Source organism: Athene noctua, chromosome 15 (genome assembly GCF_965140245.1).
Source record: "Athene noctua chromosome 15, bAthNoc1.hap1.1, whole genome shotgun sequence".
Taxonomy (NCBI): Eukaryota; Metazoa; Chordata; class Aves; order Strigiformes; family Strigidae; genus Athene; species Athene noctua.
The window spans coordinates 20,236,626-20,253,213 of record NC_134051.1 but is presented as its reverse complement, the minus strand read 5'-3'; the positions used below and the strand labels follow the sequence as shown (position 1 = coordinate 20,253,213).

The following is a 16,588-nucleotide window of genomic DNA, read 5'->3' as shown; positions in this document are numbered from 1 at the left end:
CAGCTGTAAAAGTGTGGAATAACTGCTTCCACAGAATAAGAAACTAACCATCAATAACAGCATTGCTTAAGCCCAAATGACAATAATCTTTATTTCAGGTCTAGATTGAGCAAGTATAGAAACAAGTACCCCATGCTGGGGCTAGGCACACAGGACCTCCCTCCTCCCCAGTAAATAAATTATGGAAGCTGTGTGATGCTGCCAGTGCAAGTCAGTCGCTTCCCTTCGACCTGCACCTACATTCCATGTCCAGGTGTGAAGACGTACAGAGCCGGGGCAACAACCACCGGAGCTGTACTAAGAACCCTGACTTCATGCAGCTGCCGCTCACCTTCAGAGAGCAATCATGGCCAGAGAAACTCTAGCTCTGGCTTCAGCCCCTTCGAGTTGTAGCTGCAAGCGTTCGGTGCTAACCCCCGCCGTCCCAGGGCCTGCACCACGTTACAACCCCCCTGCAGCAGCCCTCACCTCAGCAAGATTGGAAGAAAAGCAACATTTCAATTTGCCATACAGTTTATTCCCAAAGACTGGTTTGGTTCAGCCTTGGCAAGTGTGGCTAGGCTACCTTCATGTAGCAGTTGTCCTCCTGGGCAAGGGCCTGTACAAGTTTAATTTTTTTCTCATTCTTCCTGTTGTTTTCTCTCAATAGTTCTACTGGACTTTTTTTAACTGCAGGTGCCAGTCCAGAACCCTCCCTGGAAACGGTGTGAGAATCAGGACAGGAGTTATCCACAAAAAGAGGAGGTGACAACTTGTCTGGGACCAGGAGCTCCAGGGGCTCTGCAGTTTTTCTGTCTGAGTTTAGCCCAGCGCTGTCCAGTGACTCTTCTGGTAAGCCAGCTGCTGAGCCACACCTCCTGCCTACCACATGCTTTATCACCTCTTTATTTTCCCCTGCATTTCCAAGTTTCCCCAAGTAGTTGTGCGTGTGGCAGTGAAAGGCAGTATTTAGTCTGTTGCTGATGCTCTCTTGCGTTCCTTTACCAGTAGAGTTAAAGCTGTCAGGTTTTGTCCCCTTTATAGTTCTTTCTCTGCTGTTAAAATCTTGACAGTTCAGCTCTACCAAATGCAACAGCTGTTCATCTCTACTGGTATTTTCATCTTTGCTATCACTAGACAGCTCATTAGAGTCGATGATCCAAAGGCTGCCATCACTGGTCTCTGTGACATTGTCACTAGAGGCGGAACCTGGGACAAGGCTGCAGTCAAAACCCTGTACAAGCACACACATGTGGTCATCTGTCCTCTGGTCAGGTTCACAGACGATGGTATCTGGAGGTGTTTCTCTCAGGTTGTTGTACAAAAGACAAATGAAGGGTTCATAGAATGACCTAGAAATAACTTCACTGTCATTGTCACTGTACATACCATGACATTTAACTGCATTATCAAAAGGCTGATACCCAGATGGTTGAGGTCCAATGGGGCAAGAAATTCTATTGGCCTTCTTTTGAACATTTTGATACATTACTTGCTTATATATTTCTTCCTCTGGTAGGAAAGCTGAAGTACTGTCATTTGTGTGTGTGGAGAAAGATGGAAAATCAGTATGTTCTGAACAGGTGTTTTGAAAATCAGGCTCAGTGCAGGGAGATCCGTAGTTGGCATAACATGTCTGATTGCTTGGGGGTTGATAAATTTGATCTCTGCAGCTAAGTTCTACTGTCTCTGAAAACTGTGTCAAAGGTGGTGAGGAACACATGTTTTTGAAACACTGAGTCAGGCTACTGTTAGCCACAGACTGAGACATGAGGCTGTCAAAGCTCTTATACACAGAGCTGCTTGGTTCCTTGCTTGCAGACACAAGAATATCAAAACTCTTGTACCCCGAGCCACAGGGCTCCACGGATGGAGAGACAAGGGTGTCACAGCTCTTGTACCCCGAGCCACAGGGCTCCACGGATGGAGAGACAAGGGTGTCACAGCTCTTGTACCCCGAGTCACAGGGCTCCACGGATGGACAGACAAGGGTGTCACAGCTCTTGTATCCCGAGTCACAGGGCTCCACGGATGGACAGACAAGGGTGTCACAGCTCTTGTACCCCGAGCCACAGGGCTCCATGGATGGAGAGACAAGGGTGTCACAGCTCTTGTACCCCGAGTCACAGGCCTCCACGGATGGAGACGTAAGTGTGTCACAGCTCTTGTGTGCAGGATTGCTTATTCTGTCTTTTTTGGTCCCAAAGGATGGTTTATTTGGAGATTCCTGGATCAGGACACACAAGTCATGCTGGCTTTCAGAACTGCATGGAAACAGGCTTTGATGAACCATATGTTGAAGATCTCTTGCATCCAGAGAAGCAGAATTTATGCTCGAGCTCCGATAGCCAGATTCAAAGGATTCTTCTGATTGTTCTGACTTCTTGCTGTCTGTGCTACAATTGTAGTTATCTTGAAAGGCTTTGGTGAAAAGGGAGACTGTATGAGAAATATCACATGGCTGCTGGCTCTGGGCTGCACTTTCTTTTGGACTTCGCTGTGATGGATTTTCTGATTCAAATTTCTCAAAGGTTTTATTCTCATCTGTGATGATGTCTGGGTCTTCATTGCCTTGCATGCTGTTTTCATCTGCCAGAAGATCAATGAACATCCTCGCTAGTGCATCATTGTGTTCAGTGTGCTCCCTGAAAGCACTGACACTGCTCTCACAAGGCTCAAACGTGGTCAGCTGGTCACTGGTCTCTTCCTGGCTCTCAGCCTCAACATCTGTCAGACATTCACAGATTTCTACAGACTCTTCAACCAGAATTGTCTCGGGGGTTAAATCTGCACTACTCCCTTTTGGGAGCCACTCTCCAGACTTGCTGTGGCAACTGCAAGATTTCTCAGCATTTCCGATGTTACCTTTTCCCTTGAAGTTTTGGCTTGATAAACTTTGAGCCAGACAGTTCTTGCAACTTCTGTTTTTGGAAGTCAAAAGGAAAGGACAGTTAATGTTTATGAAATAGGAAACAATTTTACGTTATAAAGTAGAGGTTTTTGGTTTCTTTTTCCCTTTATCTTACTTACATTTGGTTTTCCATGTGACTCTGCTTTAAGTCATGGAAAGGGAACTTAATTTCATCAATGTAGCACAAAACTGAAAACTAAAAAATATACAAATCAGATTTAGGACACATGAATTGTATTTCGTATCCCCTGCACTAACCAGACAATAGCACTTATTACATATTCTACATATGGTGATCAGGAAAAGGTATTTTTTGCAAAGTCTTTAAATTACCTTGACATTTTTTACAACCAAATGGCTCTTCGCTGGATTTGGGATTTGATCCCACCATTCTTTCTTCACTCTGCAAAGGAAGAATTAAAATTGTTTGCTTTAACTGCATCTTGGCTTCATCAGCGTACACTTCCCTCTTCTATTTTTCTCTCTTAGCCATCTGCATTCAGCAACAGGAAGTGCTTGATCTGTGCATCTCCAAGTGCTGCTTTTTATTAAACTAGTGCAAAGATGTTTATATGTTTGGTGCATGACTGCTCTGCACAACCAGTCACATGTTCTTCTAATCATGTTTGAAATGACGTGTGAAACAGATAGTACACCACTTTCACATCACCACTAAAAAAAAATTTAAAAATAAATACAGATATTTAACCATCATTACTGGAACTCCAGCAAAGACTGGGGTCAAAAACTGACAAACCCCGTAACTGCAGCCTGTTTTGGATGCTGTAAGAAGCCCATATGAGTAAGATTAATAGAGAATACTCAGTTATATATTCAGAAAATGACAGAGTGCAACTGATTTGTGTTTATAAAACGTTTGCTCATAGAGAGCCAGATAAAGGTGCTGAGGAAAAGCATAACATTAGATTCCTGTGCTACTGGGCATCCAGCTAAACAACAGCAATGCTGATAGCTGTGCAAGCTGCTACTCCACGAAACCTGCGAACAGTGTGATACATACTTGGTAAAACAGAAGTAACACATTACAGACACTGCCATGATCAGTATGCAGGATACAGGGACAGCCATCTGCAGAATGTCTTCAGCTGTTACTTGGTAATCTGTTAAATAAACAGATACAGCTACACGAGTATGCGCATAAATACAAGTACTGGCAAAACCAAATTCACTTCTCTTCTCCTGCACCTTAAAAAGATGCTCCTTTAGAGGATGTAAAAATAAAGCCTCCAGCAGACAAACACCAGAACACACAGAGCTAGCAGTGGTGATGGTGTCTGGCGTGTGTCAAAGACCAGCGCAGGTACTGCAGTCAGTCGCTGGCAGCGTTGGGAGCCGGGAGAGCTGTGTGTGCTGGGAGGCCATTTGTCGGGGACAAACCTGCCACACAGTCCCTAAAATGGCATTACCATCTCCACTGTAGTACAGCTATGCTTCTTGTCCTCTCCGTCACTCCTCAGAGATTTTTATAAACCCTCAGGCCTCTGACAGTTAAAGTATCACTTAACTTGCAGATTAAATCTCTTGTTCATTTATACCCAACTTGCTCTTATGTCAATGTTGTTCTTCAGTTTAAATATCTCTTCTCCTTCCCTGGTGTCTACTTCACGAAATATTTATAGCGAACACACATCCCCTTTCAGCCTCCTTTTTGCAAGGCTAAACCACCCACCTTCCCTTGGGTCACCTCTTCCTCAGTTTCCCCAGGAGTTGCCTTCTTATGTTTAGTCTCTTTGTAAGCCTTAATAGATGTACCCAGAATACATTCAAAAGGATGAAGATGATGATTCTGCAACTCTCCTCTGAGAAGAGAGCAGCGGGGTATATGTGATATGCTTTACAAAACTGTACCATCCCTTTACCAAGCTGCTGTTTGTTACAATACCTACCATAGTGAAACTCAACTTCTTCGCTCCATTCACTCCAGTATGCTGGGTAGTCTGTATAGTTACACCTTACACTTGCAACATAATCATAGCCTCTCCTCAAGGAGCTTGCAGCAATTTCAAAGTTTTTTGCCTGGTAGTTAATTGCTTTTACAGAAACCTGAAAAGAAAGTGAGAAAGTTCACTTTGATTTCTTTGAGGTGAAGGGTTAGTGACAGCAATCTAATAACAAGTGTTAGGTGTTTCAGTGACCTTTCACAAGTGAATGACCGTGTATTTAATTTGCTCTGTGTGATACCGCATTTTGTTGCCATGAGTGGGTGGTTATCTGTGCCATGCACCACGCATGTTCCTCCCCTACCAGAAGGGGCCCAGCCCTAACGTGCTGGAATGTTCAGGAGGGTGTCTGAAATGCCTTAAGTGTGTCACGGAGTCATGAACAGCCTCCAGCTTCCTGATGTCTATGGAGCAAACGAAGTTCAGGGAACAGCAGCATAGCACTGTATTTTCAATCTCTGCCCTGTCACTGTGAGCAGCAGACCATTTTGGGGTGGCAGTCAGGAGAGTTTCAACCCTTCAGAGCCCAGCGGAACCACCCTGGGACAACGTGACCTGTGGCAAATGTGTGACCAGGAACACTGCGGGACTTGCCCTTGCTGGCCCTTACACCATTATTTATTAAATGGTTTCAAGTCTCTTCAGAGGACTTTTTAAACTCAAAAGCTCCAGAGAGACAGAAAATGAAAAGACTGTCTCTTACCTCTGTTGCTTGCTGCTTGCTCCAGTATTTCACTTCATAGATGACTGGCTGTCCAGAGAGCATGGATGGAGGAGAATACGCCTCCTCCCAGCTCAGGTTGAAATTACCATTTTCAACTTTCTTAACGGTAAGATTTTTGGGGGCCCTTGGCTTAACTGTATGTTAAAAAAACACAATTAAGGAGAACATGACAATGGGAAAGCACTGATGGAGAGAAGCAGACACACAAACATTCACTAGAGACCAAAATCTCATCACAGTCAATGCACTTAACCTTTTCACTATGCTGTAGCACAAGGATATAGAGGCCAAAACAGAGCAACAGCAAGGCATTCATTAACCAGCACTGAATCTTCGAGCTGGCTGAACAAAATGCAAGTTCACTGGATGCAGTTTTCAGCCTGGAAAAATGGGAACAACCTGCCTGTGCCCTCACAACAGCAGGTTGTGCTGTGGGGTAGGCACAGAGCTCTGACGGCCGGTGGCCTGGCTGTCCTGGCCACCCGTCTTGGAAACTGGTGCAGGCTCCTGTTTACCCTGCTGATAAGCAGCAGCAACAATCAAGTATTGTGAAAAGAACCAGCTTGCCAGTGCAGGTGAAAGCCTGCCTAAGGTATGTGAATGGTTTCTGAGTGCTTGAGGTGACAAGCACTGGGACAAGCACACTGTTCTAGACAAATCAGGTGCTTATAGAGACACAAACTGTACCTATGCTCTGTCCTGTGAAAGAGCAGAGTCATTAACTTTTCATCACTGGTTGTTACAGTCCAACAGCAATTACTGTAAAAATCTCTGTTTGGGGGCATGATTCAACTAGCATGAAAAATCAGAGTATGACAGAGACAGGAATGGAAGAAGTTTCAGTAGGAACAGCCTAGTGTCTCTCTAGAAATTGGAAGCAGCACATTTCTCTTTATTCTGGAATAAAAATAACACAAATAAAATGCACTAAAGACACATCTAAGGCCCAAAACAGCTGCTGGCTGGGAGCTGAGAGGGTACAGCTAGAGGAAGAATCACTCTCTGCTTGCCCCATTATTATACCATCTCCTTAAGAATCTACTCCAGAATCATGTTTCTAAGCCAAAGGGATTTTGCATTTAAACCAGCATGTTGCATTTCACCTCTGATAAGGAAAAACTGTTCCAGTGATGTCCTTGTGATAAAGTAAACAGACGTGAATCAGACGTCCTTGTGATAAAGTAAACAGTTTCTTACCAACCAGGGCTGGTGTAACACTGTAATTCCACATATCAGTCCCATTGAACGTTAGAGTTACAAGATAGGTGAGGGCTGATACAAAATAGTCTGGACATATTGTACATGTGCAGCTTAAACTGTCTTTTCCATTCTCAGGGACACACACGTTTCTGAAAAACAGGCAGAAAATTATGTGATATTTGGACAGCACGGCACACTATTTCTTGAAAAGGCGAAATCAAGCTTCCCAGTGTGTAGAGTTAATCAAATCAGACGATCTCAGTTCCTAAAAATCCTTAGTCCAAACAAATTCAAACCAAAACTGAGCTCCCCCAAATGCCCCTTGGATATCTGTATGACAATAATGAAAAACTTGACAAAAAGGCTAAAGATTGATCCCAAGAGGAAAAATTAACACCCTTTGTCACATTTCAACCTCTAAAGGAGCGGACTTACAGTTTGCTAGTAGAGGAAAAGGTTTACTACAGCCTATAAAGTGAGGTTATTTGGATGTCTGCGTGGAGAAATAATACAGAGCAGAATGGGAGAGCCCAGATGCTTCTTTCTTTGTAGGAGATGACTGGCCCTGCTGCAGAACAGGGACAACAGTCTGTGCTTGAACGCGGAGTGAGGCCGTATGCAGAGAGAATCACCTGGGCTCCCAAGGACAGCACCTTTCACACAGGCTACAGACTGGTAAATCAGGTGGGATTTCTTCTTAAGGAGGTAAAATTTTACATGAAAGGAAGGTTGGGTAAATTTATGAGAGCCCTACCACTCCTACGGGTAGGACTTGACCCCTTCTCTGTCCTAAGAGTGCAGAGAGGTCTGCAGGAGAGAACACTGCACGCTGAACAGAGTGCTGGTAACTGCAGCAACCCATTTTCCTCCTGGCAAGACAAATAAACTGGATTACTTTCTGTCCTGGACACCCATGGTAGAGAGAGGGAATCAAAGCTGATAATGGGTAAAAGATACATGAAGTTCCAACAATGGTAATGTAACATTTTATTAAACACTTACTTTGGAGAAAAATAGGTCCTGTAGGAGAGCAGGAATTCTCTGGAGCAATTAATTTGTGCAGGCACCTTCCAGTGACAAACCAGCTCTTTGTCATAGTCACTGAAACATGCAAACTCCTGTACGTGTCCTGCAGCCATAACTAGGGGGAAGCAGCACACAATGAGAATCAATAGATTGGACTAAGCAGAAACATTAATTTTTCCATCTAAACAGAGCTACCAACCCCCTATAAATTTGTTATTTTTTGTGTTCTGGATAAATGGAAAGATGCATGTCACCAAACGTCTCCACCTTTCCAGAGACATCTACAGTCTTGGAGAGGAAGGTGGTCTCGGGAGCAATATTGAAATAGAAAGGCACAACTCATCCAACACAGTCTTCCAAGCGTAGTGCTATCAGAATCAGATTTTCTATCTAAAACAGAGCGACATTTAATTATAAACCAGCATCATCGTATGTGTTAATACAGAAGGTTCAAAAACCAAAGTGCAGACAATTAACAGTCAGACCAGGATCACTGCCTACAGGCATGCGCTTGCGCTCTATCCACAGTGGTTCTAAGCTTCCCAAACACAAGCCCTCTGCCTCCCCAGAATGGTTCCCCAGTGCCTAGAAGATCTTCCTCTCACAGGCTTTCTTCTAGCATACACCTTTTCTCAATTTTGCCCATTATTTCCTGTTCTTTCTTCTATTTCATTGTTATGATAGTACTCTGAAACCTGGAGAGATCTGGCTGCATTGTTCCAGGCACAGAGAGGGGACAGAAGAGCCCAAAGTCCCTCCACTCCTAATGGTTGTGTTTACAAACTCTTCCACTGGCAGTATTTAAGAAAAAAATAGAAAGCACTGGTCAAAATAACTTTGTTAGAACTGGGAAGTGGAACACACAGCCTTCAGTATCCCTTACAGCCTCATTTTCCATTATTTCAATGCACTCCACATGAGTGAAACAAGGGACAGGAGAGGAGGAGCTATGTGACAATGAGGCCATGCTGTTATTAGGACAAAGAGCGTGCCAAACGTGGAACTGGAATGTGATCATTTCTAAATATAAAAGTCAGAAATAGCTAATACTTTTATCATCCCAAACAATTATTCGCCTTCTCTGATGTTTGAATTCTCTATTATTTGTAAATGTTAACAACACCTCCCTTTTCTTGCACAAGGTGTACCGATCTAAATCATTCCCTCCTGCTCTACATCCCAATTCCCTGTAAAAATTCAGAATAGCTTTGGCTGGTTTTCAGAATCCTATTCCCTGATATTTTTCTGATAGTTATCTAAGGGATTCTGACAGAAGGTTCCTGTGGCAATTATACAAGGGCCAATTTTGTTTACATGGCCCAGCAGGTTACTAACTCTCCAGTCTTGTCATTTACATTGCAAATTCAAGATTAAGGTGCCAACAGTTCACATCCTGTGAAGGCCCTTGTCCTTCAGCTGCTGCCGCTTCATGGGCTTATTCTTTCCAGTGGGTACCTAAGTTTCAGATTATTCCTCCCAAGCAAAAACTTTTGTGTCAAAAATACCTAATTTCATTTTGTCCTTCTTACATTTCTACTTTTCTGTAATCCGTTTGTGCTATTTATTCTAATATAACTTCAGCATACCCTGGCACAGTACAGTATCTGCAAATGTAATAAATGTGATGGTCAGAAGCCTTTTAGTGGCCACAATACGACATACAATGGGATTGACCACCAGACCCTCTTGTACTTCAATAAAAACCCAAATCAAAGAAACACTTAATTGTTTAGTACTGTCAGTGTATGGTCGTTCACCCTCATTAAAATCCCCACATCACTTTCGCTTCCTTTTCTAAAAGGCCTCCCACAAAACTTGGCTACCCAGCAGTCCTGGATCACCTGAGTAAGCTCAGTAACTTCAGCGAGGCTCACCCAGGCAAATGAGGATGTACAGCAGTGTCAAGGAACCATTTTAAAATTCTACAAAAATCATAATCTAAATTGTCTGGTATATTGACTGGTTATAAACCTAGAACTGACTGCAGCTCATGGTTTCATTAGTGTTCAAATATTTAGAAAATGTTTTGTTTTACTTACTAAGGCTAGGTATTTATCTTGTAGATAAGAACTATCAACTCATATCCTTTCTGGATGGCAGCACCTCATTTTATTTCCTTTTGTTCTGCATGGTTCCTGATTCTTCAAAAAACCCAAGAATCATCAGAAGAGCAGCAAGTTAAAGATCAAACTTCTGCAATACTGTAACAGTCACACTGCTCATTTATTTTAAAAGAGCCATCATCTATTTATCTGGTTGCTGTTGTTTGTATTTGTTGCCATTTGTATTTTTATTGTCAGTTTCTTTTTTTTTTTTTCCACTTTAAGATGCATTTTTAAAAGAAGTACTAACATTTTTAAGCCCTTTAAAGATGAACATCATTATTTTTCAAGACACTTACAAGAATACTTCAATTAAATGAAGTTCTTCCTGCTGTGTTAAGCTATGTATCTTGCCTTTCAGTGTCCTCATGTCTTTCCAGAACTCTAAATTGTTTTCTGTATTCTCTTCCTGTGACCTTCTCCCTCTTCTATCTCTGCTACACTGTGTTTTTTTAAAACCTCAGGTATTTGAGAATTTCCTTTTGAAACCACATACACTACAGAGTTTGTTTTCAGTTCATGTAGTTAAAAAAAGGGAACTGAAATACTGGATTTCTTTTTTAATCCTCAACTAGAATACCATGCTGAAGAAACTTAAAACTAGCTAACTAGGGGAAAAAAAATCTGTAAAATTAAACCTTGATAAAGATCATTTACAGAGTGTGGGATTACCTAGATCAGACGACACAGCCAATGCACTCTTGTAAACCTCTGTCCTTCTCACTAATTCAAATTGCACTATTTCATAGTACATAAGAAAGTAACTAATAAACCTTCTTAGAGACAGGCCATTTTTTATTTTAACTACTTTGGTTTGTTTTTTTCTTAAAAAAACAGAAAATAAAAAAAATGTAGACTGCTGTGGAACTATTTAAAAACTATAGAAAACAAAATGTAAGATTATTTTTCCAGAGAAGAAAAATGAATTGTTGGAAAACATGATTTTACATATCTAATAAAAGATACAAGGAAAAAAAATTGTCACATTCAGCTCCTGCCAGTTGAACTTCAGAAAATAACCATTATCTGATAAGCAGCATTTAGACTTAATGCAGCTACATACCCTGCCAGAGCAAGAGAACGGTGCAGTGAAGAACTCCAGGCCATCACGTGTCAGTCATCTGCCCCGGTACAGGCGCACGTCAGAGCACGTAATGTCTGACAGCAAACGCCTGCAAAATTTCTTCAAATCCCATCAACTAAACTTTCCAATTTAGTAATTCTGCATGCCTGGGAGCACGCGGACTGACAGGAGCCCTCTGACTGCAGAGCTACAGGCCCTACAGCAGAGCTATTCCAGTATATGGATATTTCTCACATATTTTATATCAGTTAATTGATGGTAGTAGTGTTGCCTACTAGTCATGGAAAAATGCTGTCAGATAAAAACTTCAGTATGACAGTTGAAACATTGCAGACGTACCTTCATTTGTTGTATATGAAAAGAAAAGGATCCACAGGGTATGCGGTGCGGCACTTGGGAGCCTTGCCATCACTGAGACTGGCCCGGTTCAGTAGGACAAGCTGTGCTGAAAATCTGCCAACAGAAAACACTACTATAAGCTTACATCAGTGTCCCAGCGAAGGTAAGTGTGTAGATCTTCCTACCACTCTGTCAGATGCTTGGATTCAGATCCTCTGCAGTGCCCCTAAAGCTTGCTCATGGAACAACCAGAAGTGTGGAAGAATAAGGATAATCAACTGTGCCAGAAGACTTTTCTGCAAAGTTGTAGTTACAGAGGATACTAAGCTGACATTGGCAGTGGAGCTCTTGTGGCTACTAGGAAAGCAAAGCTGCTAGTATGCAAGATATCTGAAGGGTAAACACTAGACCAAAGTCACTGACAATCAACATGGCACCAAAGCCCTATGATTCCACTCAGATGACTGTAAGAATTTAAGAATCAAGTGCCTGATCTACTGACTAAAACATTTTCCCCAAGTCCTATCACCAGTAGCCTAGGTAATATCATCCTCCTGAAAAACCTCTTAGCAAAGACCTCCGAGCCCTTCTCCACCAGAGTGCAGATTCACTAAACCAGTAAACAATTAAAAAGAAGTTGTAAAACACACACCTAATCATGACATAACCAGCACTTTGGAGAATGAAAATTATGGAGCTTTTACATATTAGAATTCTTTAAGCATAGTGAAGCTGTGTAAGTAAACTGAAACCAGAAGAAATAATTCATTTAAGACTTTCAAGAAACTTACTTCCCCAAGATTGTTTTGCTGATGCGACATAGCCACTTTGTGGAAGATCATACTCTGGATTAGCTACGGCTGCCAGCTTTCATGTCACTAGAAGCCTATGTGATGCATGTAAAATTCTGGTAGATTTGTAGGTGAAGTCACACTAACTAACACGGAACAACCATGACTGCATTCGGTACAAAGAGGGATAGAACCTGTCGATCAGCACGCCGTTCACAGGGCTCCCTCCCGCCCCTTCCCCGCTGCTTGCGGTGGTTCCTGGTCTCCCAGTACCTGTCTGCTACAGCTGCCCTGCTGACACCCACCAAGTTCCCAGGTGGCACCTTGGTTTGGATTTCAAAACCTCACGAATCTCGGGGTGACTAAGTGAAGGGGAGGGAACTTCTCAGATCTCTTTTAGCAGGAGTGGTGCGCGGCTTTCTGCGGAACTTATGTTAGATTTTGAAGTAGAAGAGACCACTGAAAGACGTTAGTTGGTGGTGGCTCAACACCCTCTGCTCCAGCTACAGCAGCAGAACGACCTTGGACGCTTCTAACAGCTTTGAGTTTCACCAGCCCACGAGACACAAGGAACAAGTCTGCTGTGGTATAAACTTATAAGGGATTATCTTAGGAAAAATTTAATGACCTTTTGGAAGTACGCATGTGGGCACTGTCTACATGTAAGGATGTGCAGCCTCAAAGGCATATCCCTTCAAATAACTCCTCTCTAAACCAGGGAAGATTCCCAAGCACAGCTGCTGAATATCTGTTGTCAAATATTCAAATAGAATAAACACAAGTTCAGCAACAGCCAGACTCTTTCTCAGTTGAGTAAGGGACAGAAATTTTAATTTTTTTTAAAGACAATCACACCTCTTATTGATAAATATATCTACATAAATCAAACTGTTGTGAAGTGTAGAAATAGAATCTTTTTTTCCAATATTTTTAGAAGTACTAGCACTTCACTTATGACCAATCTTTACTTCAGTATGTCAGATTCAGCTCCAAGACAATTACCTCATAATGCAAGTTTCTGCACTTGTCAGAAGTCACGTTTAATGACACTACATTTCTTCCATTCTCGTGTGCACGATTGACCTCTCTTTAAAACAAGCTTCTAAAGATTAAACATGGAAAATGTCAATCTTAGAGGTTAAGGTATAAGAACATTGTTAGCAAAAATAGCAGATTAGACTAGAAACTCTTTTGTGACTTTCTCTGGGGCAGTTACTGCTCATGTAGTAAAAAAGGACATTTGAAAGACAAATTTCTCGTAAAGAAAACTATTACGCAAGAGCTGAGCTTTTCACATTTTGGGAACAGACAAAACATGACTGAACACAGTAATAAATTTTTTTGAAGAGAATGTGAGTACCTTTGCTGCTACTCAAAAAGAGCAAACTGCTCCAGCATTAAAAAAAAAAAAAAATCCTTCTTCTACTGCTCCTTTTTCTTGGAATTTGCAGGAGAGGAAGTGTCTGCTTTCAACTCATTGTTAAGTAATACTGTCACATGACTGGAGTTCCAAGAAACTCTTAAAACTCTGGCAGAGAATCCTCTACCACATAAGCATGTATGAACTGGCAGATGGCAGAGCAAAAGCGTCTCCCCCACAGGAGAAGAGATCTGCACACGTGATGAAAATGGAGTTAACCCATAGCTCTAACGAAACTGTCACCATTTTTATCTCTTTTTTTAATAAGGGTAATGGACTATAAATCCAATGCAACGGGAGAAATTTTTAAAATGGCAATAGGTTTCCTGTCTGTTAGCTCTTAGGCTTTTCTTTTATATCAGATAATGAAATACCAATCTTGAAAAAGTATTTCACACGTATAGAGAATACTAAAATCACAGCAAAACGAGTAATCCCAATATATTTGAGGAAAGTAAGGTGCAAAGGACATAAGTGACTGACAAAGCCACGGAAGAAACCTCTATTGGGGCTAGGAGAGAGTCTACGTGAGTACTGGCACCAGTGATCGGCTTTGATCATTTATCATTTCCGTCTCTTGTAAAAAAAAAAAAACGATTGAAAAGATTTTGTTTATTATCAAGAGAAACAATAAGAACTTCTGGTCTGTGTTTCTAAATAAATTAGGGTCACATTTAGTCTACAGGTATAATTTGCAAAACTGTTAAGCTCAAAGAGTAACTCATGCCCAAAGACAGAGGTAGTCATTTCCGTTCAAGACTGCTTAGTTTACCTTTGTGGCAATCGCACAGGTAAAGGGCCACTCCCTATTTTAAAACTGGCCCTTTTATAATTAAAGTACATCTTGTCTTATTCTTTCTGGTTTAAAACACTGGCTGTAACTGCAGACTAAAACAAGATAAGCAGCACATAGCAAAGAAAAGCAAAACTTCATAAAAAAATTTGAAAAGAAGTTAGGGAGTAATTTCCATCTTTTTTACTGCTGCTTTTAATGTTTGTTTTTCTTTTTTTCCTAAGTGCCTACATAAAATAGCAGACTTACAGGAACACAGATGGCAATACCTGCTCTTTGACATGCCACGGGACTGCTGGAGGCAGCTGCACAACGCAGGCGTGCGCTGGAGAGCGTGGGGGTCTGACAAAGTGGGTTTTCACAGGAATTTGGAAGCTGAGGAGAGTCCTGTCTAGTACGTCAGGGAGGAGGTTCAGATGGAAGGGGAGACTGGGAGATATTTAGAAGTTCCAGTAATTAAGGATGGCAACTTTGGTCAAGGAAGGGCCAAAAGATAAAATTCAGTAGTTCCCACTTTGTGCTGCCGAAACAGAACAGCAAACTGTTCCCACGGGGCTCTTGGCCCTTCAGTTCCCACACCACTGTGCTCGTGTTCCCGCCGCGGACAGCGCTGGGCAGGCAGAGACTCCACTCCATGCCCAGATCCTTGGATTACAGATTCTTTAGTGGGGAGGTTCTGTCCCATTCTCTGTCTTGCAGGGCACAATACACACGCTATTGCTTACCCACACAGGATTTCCTGCAGCGTCCTATGGTCACCAAAGCAGGAATTTAATTTCAGAATGACAGATTTAAAGGAGAAAGACATTCTTTATTATTTTAGAATGAGTAATTTCACTAATATTTTGTTGTCATCCTCACGCCACAAATTCCTTCATGCAGTTTGGGACGCCTACCACTCCTGTCATCTTACACAGCAAACAGCATCTGTGTTTCTGGAGAGGGACAGGGCACATTTGAGTAAACGGCTCCTCATAAATACGAAAACAGCCTCTCAAAACGAGCACGTGGCTCCTCTTTAGAAAACTTGAAACTGGTCAGGTTTTATTTATGACTTAAACTGAAGTTTCTGCATTCCAACATATTTACATATTGAGATGACAGAAGTCAGCAAAGGGCACAACACCACGGCCTTTGGGCCTAGAACGGACGCAGTACTGTCACGTAGTTCGACCAACTGCAGATCACAGTCTGCAAGCAGGAGAGTAAATCCAGGTATTTTCTAATTTAAAACTGACAGAAACGATGGAAACTGGTTAATCCAGGCACGTTGAAAACGCCTGAAACACAGAGCGTGCAGAGCGCCCTGCCCAGGGCAGCCCCCTTCCCGCCTCCGTGCCCCGGCCGCGGGAGCTCGGCCCTGCTCGGCCCCGAGTCCTCCGGCAGCCGCCACCAGCCACCGCGACCCGGGAGCAGCCCCGCGGCTCAGAGCCCGGCGGGCGCGGCCCCGGCCGGGGCGGCTTCCCCGGGCGAGCGCGGGAGGCGTCGGCCGGGATTTCCAGCCCCCAGGAGGCTCCCGGGAATGACGCCGGTTCTGTCCCCAACGCTCCAAGAGGCGCGCCGGAGCTCAGCAGCCTCCAGGTGGAAAAATCGCTCCTGCCGAGGCCAACGCTCCCACCGCCGGCGCCCGGAGGAGCCGCGGCCGGTGCCGGCCCCGGGCCGAGCGCTCCCCGCCGCCCCCCAGCGCTCCGCAGGGCCCGGGGGCTCTTCCGAGCCGCCACCCGAATTCTGCCCGTCCCGGGCCACCCCCCGCCCCGAGCCGGGGGAGCAGCGGTGCGGAGGGCGGTCACGGGCCGCGTCCCCCGCCAAGCGCGAACCGCGGAGACCCCGCGCCCGGGCGGGGAGGACTAACCTGGTCCGGCTCCCGCTTGGAGCGGCGCGACGGGCTCCAGCGCCCGGGCTCCGGTCTGGGCCCGCCCCGACGCGGGCACCGCGCTCCGCGGATCCGCGTCCTCTGCCCCCGCCGCACAGCGCGGCCCGGCGGAAGCGGCCGCGGGCACAGCCCAGCCCGGCCCGGCCCGGCCCCGCCGCCGCCTACGCCGGGGTCGCGGGGAGGAGCCGCCGGCGCTTCCGGGAGGACGAGGGGGACGCGAAGCCCCGTGGCGCCCCTGCGCGGCCCAGCCGGGCCCGGGGCCCGTCCGGTACCGGAACCGTCCCAGACCGCCGGGACGGCGCGAACGGGGGCGAGGGCGGGGGGGGCGCCCCATGGGGCGGGTCCGCCCCCACACCCGCCCCGCAACTTACGTCACGGCACGGGG

General features: G+C 44.3%; 1 protein-coding gene across 1 annotated transcript; it reads right to left on the bottom strand.

The window, feature by feature from the left end:
- Window positions 1-71: 71 nt before the first annotated feature.
- On the bottom strand, window positions 72-16,547 carry IL4R (interleukin 4 receptor). Its single transcript, XM_074918822.1, has 10 exons — window positions 16,183-16,547; window positions 11,327-11,440; window positions 7,778-7,916; window positions 6,773-6,924; window positions 5,555-5,709; window positions 4,798-4,954; window positions 3,912-4,011; window positions 3,224-3,293; window positions 3,010-3,086; window positions 72-2,900 (listed from the first exon to the last, which is right to left on the bottom strand). The coding sequence occupies exons 2-10, from the start codon at window positions 11,394-11,396 to the stop codon at window positions 557-559; spliced, it is 3,264 nt and encodes a 1,087-aa protein (XP_074774923.1). The 5' UTR covers window positions 11,397-11,440; window positions 16,183-16,547; the 3' UTR covers window positions 72-556.
- Between the last annotated feature and the right edge of the window lie 41 nt (window positions 16,548-16,588).

Excerpts from the sequence above, each read along its gene's own strand:
- IL4R (XM_074918822.1), bottom strand. The coding sequence starts at position 11,396 with ATGGCAAGGCTCCCAAGTGCCGCACCGCATACCCTGTGGATCCTTTTC. Across the intron at positions 7,917-11,326 it reads TTCATATACAACAAATGAAG|TTATGGCTGCAGGACACGTA; the intron begins GTACGTCTGCAA and ends GCTTCCCCCTAG. Across the intron at positions 4,012-4,797 it reads AGAAGTTGAGTTTCACTATG|ATTACCAAGTAACAGCTGAA; the intron begins GTAGGTATTGTA and ends TTTATTTAACAG.